The following is a 19,587-nucleotide window of genomic DNA, read 5'->3' on the forward strand; positions in this document are numbered from 1 at the left end:
ACGGACGAAACCAGTGGTACTACATTATTAATTGTGTTTTGGAATTAAAAGTTCAATTTTTACATCATTTTACGAATAATACATCAAGTAAGGTCTGGAGTTCATTTTATCAAGGTATGTGTAGCACTAGCAAAATCTAAATGCTTGAATTTTTCTTAATTAATAATAGTAATTAATAAAATATGGTAACAATTTTCCACAAGACAAGTATAATGGTACGACCGGGTTTCGATGTACTACATCATCTTCACCTGAAGGTAATGTAACACATCGAAACCCGGCCTCACTATTAAACTTATCTAGTGGAAAATGTTTACTTTATTTTCTTTATTACGTTCGAAGTTCACCACATCAAGCCAGAAACTACTCAATTTATTAATTATAGTAAACCATACAATAACATGGAGCCTCAAATATTATATTGGGGTGTGGAATTCCAGTGGGTAAAGGGTTGGACTTATGACCAAAGGACCCGAACTATACAGGTACCTGTATATCTGGTGACGCCTCTGAGAACCCTCACCTTCATGCAAGACGTGATATTTCAGCCACCAAATCTGAGAGGAACAGAGCGGAAGGAACTACTGCCCCTCACCTACCTACCCCGTGAAATTTTTATAAACTGCACAGAGCTTATGATCAGCCCATCAATCTAGAATGATCACCGCGATTTTCCTAGATTCACGTATGCCTTAAAGATCAACTGACGGTTCAATCAGAAGCTGCATTTTGTTCTCCGCGTTAAGATAAACAATCCTGTCTCATTAACTAATTCACCTATCGAATCCATTCCACTTTAAAAAGTGAATACCATTTCCTCCATCCTTTTCACTAATTATAGTCATCAATTTCCAATGTAGTTTGTTGCACAGAAAGGTTTCTTAAACTGCAAAGCAGAGAAACGCAGCTCATTCGACATTGATGCCACTTCAATTTTTGATTCATTAACTTTTTTTGCTGATTAGGTACGAACTTTTTATCCTGAGACTCTTCGAGAAAAAAATGTAAAATTTTGAACTCTAATGATATTTTGTTTGAATTACTGTTGCCTTCTTTAAACAAATTAGAACTCTTATTGGAAATGTATGGCTAAGACAGTCTGTAAGACAGCTGAGCTCGATATTTCAGTGCCCAAGCGTACTTTATTTTAATATGAAATTAAAATTTTCAAGGTATATGTTATCAAATGTATCAAAACTTCGTTACTCAAACCCACTAGAAGTAATCTCCTAAATTTCCATTTACAAAGTTTCACATCTACATAGTTTATTCTGATTAGTGTGTGCATTATAAAGATTAGTCTCCTAGGATATAATCAATTATTAGAGCATTACCTATTAATTCCGTGTACTCCATCGGATATGGATAATGCTTATTTGATAAGCAGGCGGAAATTATAGGTGGAGTTTATTTAAAAAAACATGGAGTAGAAAAAAATATTTATATTCTACATTACACTTACTTTTAGAATGCCAACCCAAGAACGTCACTTTTGCAAAATATATACTACCCATGTGTTTAACTGTCGCTTGGCTACGGGGTCTCACATTATGTGTTCAAGCCATGAAATAAGCATGGAATAGAATTTCCGAAGCAACTTTACGCCCGAATAGTGCAAGTAGTTGTGCATAGGAGAGGAGCTCGGAGCAAGACGCCCTTGGCTAAGCACATAAATTCTTATCTCAGATCGATGCGCCTCAACACTCCTTCATCATCTGCTATCTTCCCAAATATCTGAAGGGCATCTCCGGATCAAATGACTCCTAAAAACGATCCGCAAATAAGGGGGTTCAAAAATAAATCGGAAGAAAGAGTGGCGCTATTTTTATGCCGCTTTCAAATAAGGCCTTCCGAGACTGAATATTCTTTCCGTAGAAGGAAGGCAGGATTCTTTCAACGGTTCACATTATTTATGGCCTCGAATGCTGGCGTGCAACTGAGGAGGAAAAAATACATGCGAAAAAAATGAATACGTCCGGTTGAACCCTTTTTTTTAAACTCGTAAAGTCATTCCTTCAATTAAAACTAACTCGTTAAATGCGAGCTCATCACTGATGAGAGCGGAAAGAGAAAAATTTCACTGCTTTTGTCACAGACGAATGGACCATTTTGAATCCCTCTCATTAAACCCTCGGCAGAGGCTCATCAATGAAAAGTAAAGATTTTCCCGAAAAAATTCTCGAATGGATGCATAATTATGACTGCGGTACGCCGCACCATCGTTACAATTTTTTCAACGCATTCCTTATTAGTAATTAGTTTTAGAATGTTTAAACGAAAAGTATCACCTAAATTACTTCTAGGGATTGTTTCCTATCGAAAACTGTATGCAACACCACCATATACGAAAAATAATGTAACAATTTCAATCACTCGCCTTAACTGACATTCGAACCCGGTTCCCTTGATATACGACCTAATCCTTTAGCCAGTTACGCTACCGAGGCGTCCTCTTTCATTTCGGTCAAGGTGGATGATTTTTATACTTTGAAATTGTTGCATTGTAATTCGCATTAGTGGACGAGCCCATTCAATGTTGTCGCGATATTCCCCACAGTTTCTTTAAGAACGCAAACTAATTTAAAATACTTCAGAAGAAAATGTCGCAAATTGTGGCTTTCAAATACAACACTGAATTGTAAAACCAATGAACTAAGTCGATTCAAAACAATATATAGAATTATAAAACCCTGATACCTCATGAAACACCATTGATAAATGGTGAAAATAGATCCATTAAAGAATGCCAACTGCTCTCATATCGGTATTAGAACATTTCTGCTGTATCCGTACCTAACATAGTCCTGTTATTGTAGCGTATGCACGTATGAGGAGTATTTTTAAACAATTACGCAACAAAAAGAAACCCATTTGAAGTTTTTAATAGCTGTAGAGTGTATAAATCACAATTAACAATTAATTTTAGTTTTATGGTATGCCCTAGAGAGATGATAGCGTACAATCATAACCAATGTCCGTGTTAATTCCAGTTTTTTATAATGCATTATATCCCTTAAAAAAATACATAAAACTCACCTAACAAAAGGAGGAAAAACTTTTTTTTCCAGCAATAATTCAACGGGAGCTATTGTACCTCTAGGTAACGTTAAACGCAAAACGTAGACCAATAAAAAGACACATTACGGCTCATTATAGTAGCAGCATGATTCCTAAAACTTCGTCATTTCATTGATTTTTATTGCTGACAACTGTCCATTCAAAGCAAAACAACACATTCAAAGCTGAAAACAGTAGGTACTACATCAATTTTTGAGATGTCTTATCGAGAAAAATATCCAGAGATAGTCCTTAATGCAAGTATTCTACCTTGTACGATAATATTGGACCAATAACAAAAGATGATCAGTATGGAAATCAGTAACCCAGGAGAAAGATAAAATAAATCAAACCAGCTGAAGAAAATTGATCATATGCGCTATTATTTTCTCACTTCACTTTTGCCAACTGTAAATCGTAATGCTCAAAAAAAGTCATCCCCTCAATTTGGAATGCATTTGGCCAAAGATAATTATACGACGTTAGATACATGTACCAAACTATAAACATTTAATAACCGTATTTAATGAGTTCCCACTTGGCTTAACTAAAACCGTCAAAACATACTGGTTCTCAATAAATTTTAACAGCAGAGCACCATTTGAATTAAATGAAACTTTAAGGCTAAAAAAAATATCGATTGCAATGAAATATAAATGAAAAGTGCAAAAATAATGGGATTGGAAAATTCTTCTCGATGCTTAAAATAAAAATACAATGGTTAAAAAATAATTTGATTTAGAAAGTGCAGCTGTTAACCTAAACAAGTGACTGTGAGAGATGAAGTATTTTCTTATATTCTTAAAATTCACGATATGAAAATTTATAATATCTAAAAGGCACAAGCATACATTTATTTCAAATTATGAATACTTAAACTAAAAACTAGGAAAAATTACAAAACAAGAGGGGGTGTCCAAGACGCTTCAGAATATGAGTATGAGGTGAAGGTGTTCCAATGAAAGGAATTTTTAAAAGGGTGTTAAACAAAGGGTTTGAAATTATTTTTGTGACTAATAAGGCATATTAAAATGTAATCACCAACTTAGAAGATAAAGCTGAAACATAAAGGCTATTACTAAACAGCATTTCCCCTTGGAATGCTTTCAGCTAAATAAAATGTTTCATATACTATATTCTTTCAGCGAAGCTTATTTTCCCTAAGTCATTATTTTCAAATCATTAACTGCGCTTTTCAGTTTTCGTACATCGAAATGCTTTCAATCTTTACATAATGTTTAAAATAAAATTATTGGATGCAAGTGTATGGTTTCTTTTTCACAGGATTCTCACTTTCTGCCACTTAAAAAAGGACTGAATAACTTATCGCGTATAAAAACCCTGAACCATCTCGGATGAATACTTTCTGTCCAATATATTTCCACAGAGCTCTAAAATCGGTTTTGAATGAATAAAGGACGAAATCCAGTACTTTCACAGGAAGCCATTCTTCCGGCATGTTTGAAAGCGACAAAGCATATGAGAGACCCTTCGAAGTAGACGCACAAGAGACGAATAGAATTCAGTGAAGGGAGTTAGAATTCCCAGATATCGAAATGTTGCCTCTAGTGTCAGGGGAATAAGAGGACCACACAATAGCCCCTACAACGCCGCCCTAAATGCCACTAGACTACAACTCCCCGATCCCGTTAAAATTTTGATTAATCTCATTCGCCATTTGATCCTGCGGACAGGGACATTCGCCGCCCGGTCGGCCGCAACTTGTACGCGCAGCTGACTCCAGGTCCCGCCCACGTCGCTTCCTCCTCCCCAGGCCCCCCGACACCGTCCCCAAACCGAGCGAGTAAGGCCCACACCCCGAACCAGGAATATGACTCTAGCATTTCGCCACATTGCCTCAATAGGGTGCACCTTACTCACTTTCGACAGCGACCGTTGAGGGGTCGTGATCGTCTCATTCTCCTCGAATTGACGCGACAGAAATGGTCCATAAGAGATAGAGATAGAGAGACATGTGACCCCGCCGAAGGACCTGATCCACCATTTCACCCGAAACGGTCGCACCTGCGACGCTGGTGGCTTGCGAGGAGTTGAGGCTAAGCGTACAAGCGTACCGCATGCTGGTGACTGTGTCCGCAAGGGAACCCAAGAACGAAATTCGCCAGATGTGCTTCACTACTATCGAGGGCTACGCTCCAAGATAAACCGATCTCTGTCTAGCTTCTTACCCGCACCAGAACTAATGGTTATGGTGAAAACAGCTGTGAGTAGTATTTTCACGAAAATAAAGTTTCACGCAGGAGTAAAAGGAGGAATTAAGCTTGCTTAATTCCCCCTTTTAAGCCTGCTTAAGTTAAGCTTGGCAATGCAAAATAAAAAAATGTGAATTTTTAAAATGTAGCTCAACTCTTACACGAAATGGTCGAGGAAAGGTAATAAATCATGCTATTATTTTAATGTTTTATGTTGGGAGGAACAGTATGATTCATCTTCGCCGCTGATGGCAAAAACCTATTCATGAAACAGTAGTTTCGATATAGAGCCAACTTTTTCCTCTATGACAACAAATAGAAAGTACTCATGAGTTTTACGTTATCCTTTCTCCAAATATAGCACCCACCCAACTGGTCTTTCATAGAGATAAACTGCTTTAATCTCTCAACTATAAATTGAAATTTTGAATATCGTAATAAAGCATTTGAGAATTTACTTTTGTTGAAGGTTTATTTAATAACTTTTAATAAAGCATTCAATTTGGATAAATACTCATAAATATCAAATTTTTCAATATTTATGCTTCATAACTGTATAATACCCAACAATCACTCATGTATAATAATATTATAACGCATTCAATTCAAAATCTAACGCTTCATCGCAAAATATTTCTCGATAAAATTCGTCACTTAATAATGTTCCATATTTAATGGAGCGTGATCGTTTGCCATTTACATGAAGGAACACTGTTTCAGTGCTGTTTTGATTTCACTAATTTTGAACAATTAGTAAACATTGTATGCAAGGCTTATGGGTAGATGGGATTAATATTAATGAGTAGTAGAAAACCTATCTACCAACTATAGAAGACGTCAAACCTGCACCCGTACAAACTCTTAAATACATCGTCCGTAGCAACGGTCGTCAATGAAATAAAGTGGAATTGACAGATGTAGAGCCGAAACAGTTCAAATGGACATATTTACATATTTGGTGACTACTTTCTGAAATAAAGATAACACTTTGGTCTGATAGAGGCACATTAGATTAGCACACGACCCTTTGAAAAGTAATAAAACTAATGCTTCCTCCTTAAATGTTACTCAGGTGATCTAATGAGTTCCGCTTACCGTGAACTTTATGGCTGCAGAATATATGAGCAATATCAAATATTTCAAGCGATGAATTTAAAAGACTTAACTGTAATACATATTCGCAAATATATATTTACACATTGGATGCGTGACGAGTAGCCTACGTAAAAGACGTGAATAATTAGCCTTATCTTCTGTAATTCCACATTCAAAAAGATATACAAGATAAATTATATATAAGGTAAAAAAGATATACAAGATAAATTTTCTAAAGTCAGGTGTACCCGGTGAAACTTGTTGGAAATGTTTCATACTGAAATGAAAAGCGCAACTTAGGTTTCATATGTAAAATTTATTTTTCACGACATATGTTTCGCTTCCTAATGATGTTGAATATAAACAAAGCCTAAGGGGAGAAAAATTAATGCTATGCTGGAAAAACCACTTTAAGTATTTCATTTCAGATGCGTTTCACCTGAAATATTCCTAAAGGTCAAGTTGCAAAAAAAGTTCCGCCGGAAGAATGTTTCACTAACCCGGAATGAAAGTTCAATGTCCTTTAGAATATACGATTTTTCTATTAGTATAATTTTAATTCAGCTATTCCATGTGTGTGATGACTTTATAACACTTATGGCTTGCCCGAACACATCCTGATGGATTATTGGCAAAGATATCCCTTTATAATTTCTTCCGCTTCTTGCACTCGCGAGTCAGCCTACGTACACTCTGCCAAACCTTTTCCATAAACGAGAAAAAAATCCAAAAGGAGGCCAGATCTCCAGAAAGGGAATGAAAATGTAAAAGAAAAAAGCTGAAATTGACCAAAATACACAGTTTCAAATAAACACCTCGAATCCCGAGGGACAGGGGTGCACTTAATGTTATCCCGAAGAAAAAGGAGGAGAAACTATGAAATTGGAGAGGAGAAAGGGGCTATACAAGCAAGCCACTCGGCCGCTCTGCTTTGGGGGCAAAAGGCAGAAGTGGTAGAGCAACAGTCTGAGACAAAAATTGCTCCTCCCTCTACTCACTCTACTCCCTCCCCCTCCCCCCAAGACTGTCCCCTATCGCCCCCTACACGACCCCTCGCGGTACCTCCCCCTACGGCCCTCACTTCTCCCTGCCTACCCCCACATAAAAACCTCACACACATTTCTCCCTGCGGCAAAGACGTATCGATCTAGAGGGTGCGGAAGTAGGGCAGGACGTCGGGGCCGCTGGCGGTGGCTTCCCCAACCCTCCTCCGCATTACCTTCCATCCCCAACTCCTTCTTAACACGCCCACTACTCCCCTCCCACAACCCACTACATTTCATCGTCCCCTTTCGCATAGAGCCTTCCCTTATTTCGTCTACCGCCACGGTTTCGTATCCACATTTGCACTGGAAAGAAAATCTGGGGAAGATATGGCGGAGATTCGGTTTCCTTGAGGACTGGTAGCAAACCACGTTTCAATTCCCTTGAAACCCACACGGGCATATCGATACGGAGATGAAAATTCACCATATTGCGAAAGGGATAATTGATGCACGTAGACATCGACATGGTAATATTATTGTCAAAATTGGCATCCACTGAGACCTAATATCTTCGACATACTCTGTATATTGATATCCACTGACGTTCGACATTCATCGACATGGCGATATTCATCGTGATCAAAGTGTTATAATCACCGATTCAATATCATTGTGTAACGTGGAAATTTCAGCAACACACAGGCAAGCAATGAACCCACTCCACAATTTTTTATTTCAGTCCTCCTCACCCTAGCCGAAATCGCGTAGGGGAGAATTCTTGACCTCCCCTCCTTCCACCCAGTGCCCTTGCAAAATCCCTGCAGGGCCCACATTTCGCCGTGCATTTGCCGTTCCCATCCGCGGGGACCCAACCGATCAATTTCTAACCGCGTTAAGGGCGCCCCAAAATTTCCATTCCCACCTTCCCTCGCATCTCCCCTCTATGGCTTCGGTTGCTGCGGAAAATTTCGGGAGGGCGTAAGGTTTACATCACGCGTTTAGCGCGGTCGCCCAACCCTTCCCCCCCTAACGTCGCCACCCTGAAGACGTTCGCTCCCCATCTTAAGTAACTCGGGGAGACGATGATGTGTGGCTCACCCTTATAATCTCCACGATCCGTGAAGGAATGGCAAGGGATGTTAACGCCCCAAAAAACAGAATATTTATAGCATGGTTTAAATTATAAATAGGCGAATACATGGCACGGATAAACCGTTTGGAATAGATAGGAACGTCGTCCGGTAACATATTTCGTCTAGGTTCATTATTATGACTTAAAATTACGTTGTCGGCGTAAAAATGAATATGAAAAGGGCAAAGTATACAAGAAAATTAATTTTATTAAACAGCTATAGAGTAAAATCTATTTTAATGCTTCCTTTACTCTTTTTCAATGCCCTTCTGAATAATGTTCATAAAAGTCACCAATGTGGTGACGTAGAACATTTATCGTCACAACAATGTTGTACACCGTGCCCTAAAAAAGAACAAAAACAACGTAAGATTGCGTATATGCATATTATACATACATACACGCACCGGTTAGTTTGTTTTCCTCCGCTTATTACATTAATCGAAATTACATATTACATTACATTGAAAGTATATACGTACATCATTTTTGCCCAGCCAACGCGAGTAAATGATCAATTAAAATAATATACGCATAATTTCACGCTTAAGTGAAGGTGACGAGAAATAACTTCCTTTGCGTGATTATAATGTCCCACTATAATTGAAGCATAAAATTTTTGCATGTAAAAAAATATTTAAACTCCATTTCCTTTTATAATAAATTGCCGTTACAGGTAACTTAAGCAATATAACTTGTAGCCTTCTTACAATACATTGCGTATCTCATAGTTAAAGAACTGAATTTAGGACTACAGTTTACTGTAATCACAGAATAATATACTACTTCGAAAAAAAGTTTGTCGAATCGTGAGAAGCATGCAGATGAGTAAAGTTGCATGTGTGAAATGTAATCCATGCTGACATAAATAATGATGCTTTCTTAATGTAGAATAAATTGAAAGAGGAAAAAAATACGTAATATCAGAATTTCGCATTTTTTATAGATTATTACACAAATAATAAAAGTGACTGGGGATCACCGATGACCTTATCACTTGAACCCTCCTTACCATAAAAATTATCGTCAAATTACTTCGCATTACCAATTCTATTACTGCTTACGAAAACTGGTTACTTATCTTACTGCTGTTAAAAAAGTGCCCAAGATCAGGTGAGCAATGCCTATTAACAAAGCTGTCAAAGCAACTTAAGACCCAATCTAAGTTTCAAGTAAAATAATGGACCAAAGTCTCTTCGGTTACAGGAAATGGGCCCTAATTACGGCCTGGAAATTCGAAGGAAGTGGACAGTGGTCTTTAGGTTAGTAAATAAAGACTAATTAACCTTGGATTAATAGCCTCTTTATTGATTCTCTACGGCTTCACGGATCCCTTTCACCCGACCAGCTAATAGGCAGCGCAGTGTGAGAGATTATTTCATCGCTTAATCTCTTATCCTAATGGCCACGAAGAAAAAGCTCTTCAATTGCGACCAAGTGCCGATACCGCGCGTGTCTAACTACACGAAGCTAAAACGAATATGTTCACACGCGCCTCGGAAAAGAAATTTTGAAATCTATAGCGGAGAAAAGTTCTAAAATTGAAAAAGAAAAGGCCGTCAGCCGCAAAAACTGTGCAAATATTATGCCCAGGCCCTTATGCGCCACGATGTATTTCACATACCAAACCATAAATACTTCAACTTTATCTTCCTTGGATGTCAAATATGAAAATAAGCCATGATTTTTATATCTGTAAGTTCCTCGTCAGTAGCAGTAGTACTTCTGGGGGAGGCGACCCATAACTGAGATAATTTTCGCCATTAAGAATAAGTGGGTGATTAGGTGGAAGTAGGATGTTCAAGGAATACGGGATGGGTTGAGAGAAACCCAAGTTTGGCATAAGGTTACTCTTAACGAAAGACGCCAAAGATTCCAGAGCTTAACGTCCCGTCCTACGGTCGGCGTACTTCATTTAAAGTACGCATGGCAGTCAAGTAACGGGATACCACGAAATAATTCTGCCAACTTCGGGATTCGAAACCGTGTTTTCTGAACGGAAAGCTCATCCACTAGCTACTTCACCAATCCGACCCCCTCGTGCCTCCTTGTCTCGCACTTACGGCATAAAAATAAAATCGTATAATCTCCTTGAATTACTGCAAATTAAAATGTTCAAATACTACTTTTAAAACTGAAAAATAACAGAATGCCATTTAATATAAAATTATTCCTTTTCAAATCTAGTGAGTATAGGTGCAATATTTTGGATTACTTGCTTAAGAATATAGGTGTAAATATTATATTCCCACCTATATTCTCAAGTAACAACATTAAAAATGTTCCCAATATCAAATATGTTCCCATTTAAGATCCTTGACATAAATTATCTCTATAATACACATTTTCCTAAGTCATCACATAAAAATTATTAACATTTCTGCTACAAATAACATGATTTGGATAATGCTAACAGTTTATTTAAACATAAGAGTGTAAAAAGTCAAACTTCATAGCATAAAGTAATTTATGCTATAATATATTCATCTTAAATATGTCCGATGCTTATTTTGAGATCTTCCGGATTCGTTAAGAGGATATCACACATGCCAAAAGATAAAATAACAAAATTTTAAGTTCTCAACGAAATTATGAGAGTATATTACTCTCGATATGATGATACCAAAACGGTCAAACGAATAGACGTAGTAACGAATCTTGTCTCTTCAAATCGTTTTGCAACCTAAGCTCATTCCAATTAATTTTCACCAAAACCAGCAACGAACGACCATACCAGTAAGATTATACACAGTCCATATTAACTTCCTCAAGTCACGATTTCAAAAATGATGAAAATCGTTATGAAATTCCGCTTCTTTAGTTTGCTCATATTTGCTGGGTGGAAATAGAAAACATTTCTGAAAGTCCACAGCGTGTTTATATAACATGGAGCGCATAGCAATCATACCATTGCAGTTTTATAAGTGCTGGCGTGCATTAAAGAATGGAATCTCGGGTATGTTTATCTGGAAATAAAAGAATCTCTCGCTGAGGAAATGCAGATATGCCGCAGTTGAAACTGTGCGCAGTGGTTAGGAAAATTCCTGCTGTAAAAATATTTTCTGATGCCTCCCTTTTTTCAATGTTCCTACCTCAGATTCATAGAGGCATTAAAACAAGCGACAACCCTTCCGGTTTTTATTGTTTTCTTGCCTAATGTCACAAGATGTTATTTCTGAAGAGACGTATATTATGAAGTGCCATGAAATTGACGCCAATTACTAAATACAAAAAGAAAGGCTATCATAATAGTTCCCATCGCTACAGCGTAATGAAAGCAGTGTTTTCGTATTTAGTTATCTCGGAATTATCTAACAACGACTAAGAGACGCTGAGAGCCACTTAACTTGGCCCCTCCTCCTGCTTCCAAAAATAGTTGTATCATACATTTTCAAAGAATAATTTTCATTTTGTCCACGCCAATTACTCAAGCATACATTTATTTATGCAGTTAAATCCCTCTCATTAGACATCAACTCAATTTTTAAACTAAAAACCATTTATTTATTTAAATTCCGTTTTAATTTGTCGTAAGACACAAAACATCACTGACCTAGATGATAAAAGAAAACTATGTATCTTCATCGCAACAAGAAGATTTAAGCGAAAATAATAACCCGTTACAATCTTTACAATAAGATAATGTTCTTAAAAAGACCATATACGGGAAACATCTGAACAAAAACAACACGGGCACCCATGAATTTTTGCCTGCATGTATATTCGGGGATGACAGTACAGGACCTAGGCCAATATCCATCCCGCAATAATATTGAATTATAATCGTGAAAACACATGATTACAAATTTTGTTTTATTTTCTCAATAACTCTAGGGATTGGTACGTATCATCAAGTGTAACTTTACCAGATAATTGCAAATTGTTATCAAGTTTAAAGTGGGTGACCCTGTTTTAACGAATTTTTTAAATAATTTCTGGCAAACATTATTTTTGTCATGTGTAATATATCCAAAAAAAACTAAGCGATTAGTTTTTAATTAATTTTATTAAATTATGTGTGACTTTTATAGTGACTGCTATTCCGCTTTTCTTCCTTTTGACTTTATTTTTTCAAATTCTCAATCTAGTTAAGCTTTTCATTCAAGGGTCCAGAAATTTGATGATTGAGGAATTCAATTAAGAAGCAAAATGATCTCTACCTCTATCTCTACCTATCACCACATTACCAAAGAAGTAACTTGATTTTTCCTTCGAATTTCATAAATAATCTTTAGCGATGTGAAAAGATTTTGTTGATAATTTGCAGAACCTAAACTCAAGTACCGCGACGGATGGTTAAGCGCGATAATTTATCTAAACCAAGAGATTGAAGTATGAACTTAACAGAATAAAATAAATTTAGAAATTCACTCGACTTATATTATTAAAATATGTTATTTAACTGTGAGAAATACGGATGGAGGGTTTAATTTCTATCACGATATGCGATGTGATATTTCCATAAGGCTCAGAAAGATACAAATTTTTAGTTCTTGTCGTACATAATACATTAAATCTTGAAAATTTCACAAGAATAATAAGAACTTTATCCTCTCCATAAAATAACATTATTAATATTGACACAGGACTCAGTTTGAGGCCACATGGCCCCTTCACCACGCCGTTTGAAAGCCACTCATCTCCAAAGTGTATTCAAGACATAAAAAAATTGAGCTTTGCTACAAAACATCTTTTGCAATTCACTCTTTCTTTTTTTATTCCTAAAAATTCTTTCGAAAACTATTTCTCAAAGTGCTATGAAAGTAATAAGTCGAATTGTTTTCTTTTCAGGCTTTCAATCATGGGACTCAACAGAATGCCACGTGAACTTAAACCAAGAATTGCAGACAATGGTGAATTTCGCACCAAAGGCGGAAGAAGCCAGAAATGGTAAGTGAATTTAAGAATGCTTCATGAAACACATTCAGTAATACTCTTAGTTTGCAAAAAATCTTTGAATTGTTTCTAGCGTGAATCTTATTGTACAAAATTATTGTTCCATTAAATGTAGAAAATGCGTCGCAAATCATTGTTTTCTGGAAATAGGACTCAAAATTCACTCTTCTCCTTTCATAGTGATATTTATATATCCAAGTAACTGTTGAAAATAACATGAATAAACTTCAAGAGGTTCCGTAATTCCAATCTCCTTTTTGTTCACTAACGCTATAATGTAACTAAGTTATGCCTAAACTAAATTATTAATTTACATTGTAGTTAAACACTCGATCTTTGGATATTGCCACAAATGAGTGCATTAAAAATATTTGAATGAAAAATTATTAGTGGTGAATCCTTGAAATACGATACGTTTCGATTTTTTTACTTTAAAACTCGTGATAAAAGCATCGTGAAATCATGGGAATACCAAGACAAAAAGGAATACTCGAATCAAGAGCTCATAAAATTTTACGATCTTCAAAAACCCGTCAAACGGATAACCTACCTCATGCAATCCATTAGGAATAATTGCAGTGGTCAATAAATGTTGCATATATCTTGATAAAATAAATTGTTAATATCTGATTTGGAGAAAATTCAACCTATAAAAGGTACCACATTCACACTAAATTTAAAAACTCTTATTTTTCATATTTTTTATTATTTTCCCTCTCGCAAAGGATATTTGATCGTGATTCGTCCGCACTGCATATAATTCCTAATATTATGGAGTTTCGTCAGTTACTCTGCAACATCAAAGCTATGGTTCTTTAATATTCAATAGCTTTTAACACTTATAAATTACCCCTTTCTTGTCTTTAGCAAAAATGAAGTTGGCCAGTACTTACTTATACTTTCATTCTTATATAGATTTAAGACTTAAAACTTTTGCAGCCAATTTATCCATTGTGTCAAATGTCCTTGTTTCTCCTGAGAATATTTCACGCTTAAGATAATGACCCCTCAAAATACTACCCAAATTCTCTTCAAATGAGTGCTTTAAAGAAAATAATCGCCCTTTATTGATATTAATATCACAGAATTGTTACAATCCAAAGCTTAGAGGTGATTAAATCAGGGAGAAAAGTTTATGTGACTCCTTCCACGGTCAGAAATCATATTTTGCACAATTGGAAAACGGATTGCGCCGTCAGTTATTTTTTATTGCCTCTGGACCCTTCTTTGATGTGCATTCTTATTTTCGGACGGTTGGAAAAAATTTTTTTCGATCCTCGCCATGTATCTGGATGATGGCAGAGATTTGGTGGCAAAAAAACGGCTGCTAAAAAGCGCGGATAAAAGCCTCTGAATAGACGGGGACCAGTCGGTAATCAAGGCCTGGGCGAGAGAAATGGAGGTGGGCTTTTGCAGAGAAATCTGAATGCCGAAACCGACCAACATTCCACGAAAGGCCTTTATGCCGGCCGCGTGAAGCCCTTTGTTGTTAATCATTTGGAATAGGATCGATGCGGGCCACTAACTTCCATCTTCCAAAGCGATGAAAAAGTCGCTAGTTCTGGAATAACGGGGTATTCCCACATTTTGCACCGCTCGAATGAGCAGTTTTGAGATAGGACTACTGTCAACGAACGCAAGGAAAATATTAAAAAACCTTATTTCGGTTTTTAAAATAATGAGGAATATTAGCTTTTTAATTGCTGAAGTAAACGCCACTAAATTTTAATAACTCCTTTACATGTCGCGATATAGCCCGAATCATTAATTTAATAATGAATTGCATTTTATTTTGAATAATGGGAAAATATTGAGTAGAGTACTTAGGAAGATAACTTCTACAAGTCTGAATGAATCTCTTGGCTTTAACACCGTATTTCATATAACTATTACCTGATAAAAAATAAAAATAAATAAAGATATGAAAATACTATATACACTAAATAATTTATTTTTCCATTTATTCCTAAAGACTCATTGAACTAACTACGCATATACGTATACAAACATGTGTGACGGTGAACTAATACAGAAAAAACACTTTTTTGTTTTCCAAATTTCGTTGGCACAACCTTTTAGTGTCATCCCCCTTCCCTGTAGAAGGGGGTTTCGCCAATGTAATATTTAAGTGCAGAACTCGTGTATTTTTCCTGTTTGTTCTATTCCATCAATACACTTGTAGCCATACTTTCATTCACCTTTGTTAACATAACGCTAAACTACTATACATTGCATGTATAAAGACATTGAGCATAGTTGATGGATGCAGCCGTTCGACAAGAAAAATAAATGCCTATAGGATGAAGAACGTAGCAAGATCTGCAGGTATATGTATGTGTGTGTGTATATTATATATATATATATATATATATATATATAATTTATTTATATATATATAATTTATAATTATAACAGAAATTTTGGAATACTTGTGCGTTTTATTCGTGTTTCTTTGTGTTTTCGCTGGTTAGGGCTATCTCGCTTATCTGTTGAGATTATCATTCACATCCGTGAGACTTTCCTTCTAGATATATAGTATATACTCGTATATAGCACACACACTGACACAAAACCCTATCCTTTCTCGCTCCCGTCCACATAACTTCTTTTTCATGCCACCCTTTTGGAGGCTCGTAATAGGGGTCCCCCAAGGTGATTCCTCTCGTACTCATTGTCGAAGGAGCTCCCGATCACACGGCACGAATTAGGTCCATGAGGTCACTCCGAAGGGTTTGGCTTGGCTCGAAGGATTCACAGGTATGAGAGGGGTGATGTAAGAGTTAGGGCCACAAAGAATGGCTGGGAAGAGAAAAAGAGAGTTAAGTGATGGGGCGAACGAGGTAAGCGAGGACAGGGAATGAAAATTTTATTTTTTGTCTCTCTCTTGAGCGAAAAAAAAATAAAAGATTGCACGGGAAAGATGACATTGCAAAGCAGTTGGTGTGGAGTTGGTGTCTGAAGAGTTCCGTGGATCCTATGGTACGTGACGACAAAAAGAGAAGTTGGGAGAACTTGAGGCCTCGCCTGCTGCGTGAGAAGGCAGTTGATGCGGAGTGATTGGAGTTTGGGAGCAACGTGAAGGTTATGGGGTCGCGGCTCGATAATGGATCGTGACAATTTTCGCTGCCAAGCCCGACTGACTCCATTTCATGCGGGGATCTTATCAAAACCTAATCTTCGTCGGAACGCTCGCATCCAACCCTTAGGTGGGATTTAATCACGACATAACAACATGGAATGACAATTTCTTCCACTGTGAAGATAGAACCTTTATCCGATTAAGGAATTGTTTCTATTTCAAAAATTAATATTAAATAACAGCAACTAATAAATAATCAGATGAGAAGAATACATCAGGAAATGACATCAATACTGCTATATAATAGATAATACTGCTTCGCTAATGATTTGAACATAAAATAAATGCCATGAAGAATGGTCAATGGTAAATATTATTTTATAGCAATGAAAATTATATATATATATATATATATATATATTATTTAAATATATATTCTCATTAACAATAATTATTATTAAAGTATATATATATATATATATATATATATATATATATATATATATATATATATATATATATATTCTCTCACCATTAAATAGAATTTCTTGTTGATACGTTACCATTTTCATGTTGTTTCGTTTAAAACATTAGTCAAATCTTCAATTGTTTTGAGTCGGTTTTCATCATCATTGCTATTTGAGATAACTATGAGATAACGTAACTTCCAGCGATATGTAACTAATTGAAAGACTTTTATAATTTCAAATACATACTGAAAGAGAATCTTTGTGCATGTATTTGATCGAAAATAGGAGGAAAATAGGCCCAGCCATTGACTTGGTGAAAGATATATTCAAACTATAATTAAAAAAAGGGATTTAAATCTTCCCGGCCGTACCAGTACACACATCTCATGATTCTGCAGATCTGTCCCATGAGTAAATTTATATTTACTAAAATAAAGTGGGGTGGTAGGCAAGTGGCTATAAGGTCCAGACTACTAGCCGGTGGGTCACGGTTACTCTCCGTAGAAATTCCCATGCACAAGCCATGATGTGCGATTTTATAATTACGAAAAATTATTGGGTGGCTAAGTTGTGTCGATACAACGTAGGATAGTGATCCCGTCCCCCTATATTGTGAATGTGTGAATTTCCCAACCATAGTTTGGTTCGGCATGGGCTTAACCATAGATGTCAAATCACAATCAGCCCTCAGATTTTAATCTGGTTGTATACTATATTCAACTCAGAGGCTGCAATGAATAACGCCATAATAATGTTTGCTTTCATGAAAAAACAGTAATGCTAAGTAACCTTCGCAAAAACAACTGTAGTTTGGTCTTACTAGTGATGCAATCAGGTCCAGGTACGACAAAATTATCCATTCATCATTAAAATAAAAACACATCAGGTTTGTTCCTTAAAGGTTCCAAGCTTTGCTTAATTCTATGTGCATGTTCTGCCGTGAAACAAAATGTCCCTCGGAGGGTAAAAAGAAAACGTGTACTTTTTATCCCAGAGCCTCGGTAAACTCGCCAACCAACTATCCCGTAAACGATCCATCGCTGAACTCCATCAATGGGTGTCTAATCCACGGAAAGCGCCCAACCCCAAGGATCGGTTCCTATTCCACAGCGATTCCCTCGTCGAGAAAATCCGAGCAAAGGATCTACATCCGTCCGGGTACTTTTCGCTGGCTCGGAACACCGAAACGTGACCCAAAGACTCAATAGAGAGGAGAGGCGAGAAAGAGAGGACGATTGCTCTGGGGAAAAAACTTAACTTACTCTCTCTAGGACCCTCTAAACATCCCACTAGGTTTACATGTCGCTCCTCGACTGGGAATCCAACCATCCTCTCACCATATCGTGCTCCCACTACCCCCCCTCCCCCCACCAAACCCCTTCCCGCACCGCTTGAAAATAAAAAAAAGGAAAGGAAGGGGGAAGAAAGAAAGGCTCTTGGAGGGTCTTCAATTCAGGGCGCTCACACAAAGGGGAAACTCCCACCCACCCTCACCCCTCCCATCCCCATAGCTACACAGATAAAAATCCCATCACTCGGGGACGAAAAAATAAAGGGCAAGGGAGGGAGGAGAGCGGAAGGAAGAGAAAGGAGGAGAAAGTTTCAAGGGACGGAGAGGCAGAGAGTGTGGAGAGCGAGCACCGAGAAGACACTGGGAGCGAAGGAGACCCTCGAGGCTCCCGAATCGGGGGATTGGAAAGAGGGGAGGAGAAAAGAAAAGGGTGAAAAGAAAGGGCCATAGGAAGAGAAAAGGAGGGTTTCTATTCTAAAGAGCAAAGGACGCGGTCGGAGGGAGAGAGAAGAAAAGGACGAACGGTGGGCGGGAAAGTGGAGTGAGATTTCGAAAAACTCTCTCCAGGGAGGATGGTTTAGTGAGGGGCGGGGTGGGAGGTTTGGGTGGAGGAGCGGGAAAAGGCGAAAATAAACCATTCCCTCAATCGGCGCTGAAATAAAAGACGAATTAAAAAGGAGAAAATTGGAAAACTCTGGAGGGTTGAACATTCCCACCCCCGCTACAGCGTTGATCCCGTGGTCTCAGGTGTTTCAAAGAAGGAGTCGCAGGGATGAGGGAGGCATCGGATATCCGGGGTCGGAAGCTGTGGGGGAGGGGTCGGTTCCCGTCCACCAGGGGCCCGAGATGCGATCAGGTCGTTGCGATGGACCTTTGCACGCCACCTGGGGGCCGGGGATCGAGGTCGAGGAGGGCTGGAAAAGGGGTTTCATTTTTTTTACCGATCCGCAATGCGCCTTACACCCCCGCCCCGTCCTTCCACGCCCGCTGCCCCGAAATAGGCCTCTAATGAGTCCGACGATCTTGCCCCCGCCCGCCGTCCTCCTCATTCCACCTTGCGCACTATCCTAACTTCATTAACGCATCGTAATTGCACCATCCCGGCCCCTCAATATACATACATGCATCCGTGTATGTGTGTAAAAAAATAAATAAATAAATATATATATATATATATATATACATATATATATATATATACATATATATATATATACATATATATATATATATATATATACATACATATATATATATATATATATACATATATATATATATATACATATATATATATATACCCTCCCCGGACTACAACCTTGACGTGGTGGAAGGGCTTGTGCGTTCCGATGACCCCTAGAGCTGTGC

General features: G+C 37.5%; 1 protein-coding gene across 1 annotated transcript in view; it reads left to right on the top strand.

Moving 5' to 3' along the window:
* The window catches only part of LOC139695413 (microtubule-associated protein futsch-like), a 436,630-nt gene that overhangs the window by 382,867 nt on the left and 34,176 nt on the right, over positions 1-19,587 (top strand). Inside the window, exon 2 of the mRNA XM_071594159.1 lies at positions 13,275-13,373. Coding sequence (XP_071450260.1) covers positions 13,275-13,373 — 99 coding nt within the window. The remainder of the gene's footprint in view (positions 1-13,274; positions 13,374-19,587) is intronic.

The sequence above is a fragment of the Hetaerina americana genome, unplaced genomic scaffold (genome assembly GCF_022747635.1).
Source record: "Hetaerina americana unplaced genomic scaffold, ioHetAmer1.1.p SCAF_6, whole genome shotgun sequence".
NCBI lineage: Eukaryota > Metazoa > Arthropoda > Insecta > Odonata > Calopterygidae > Hetaerina > Hetaerina americana.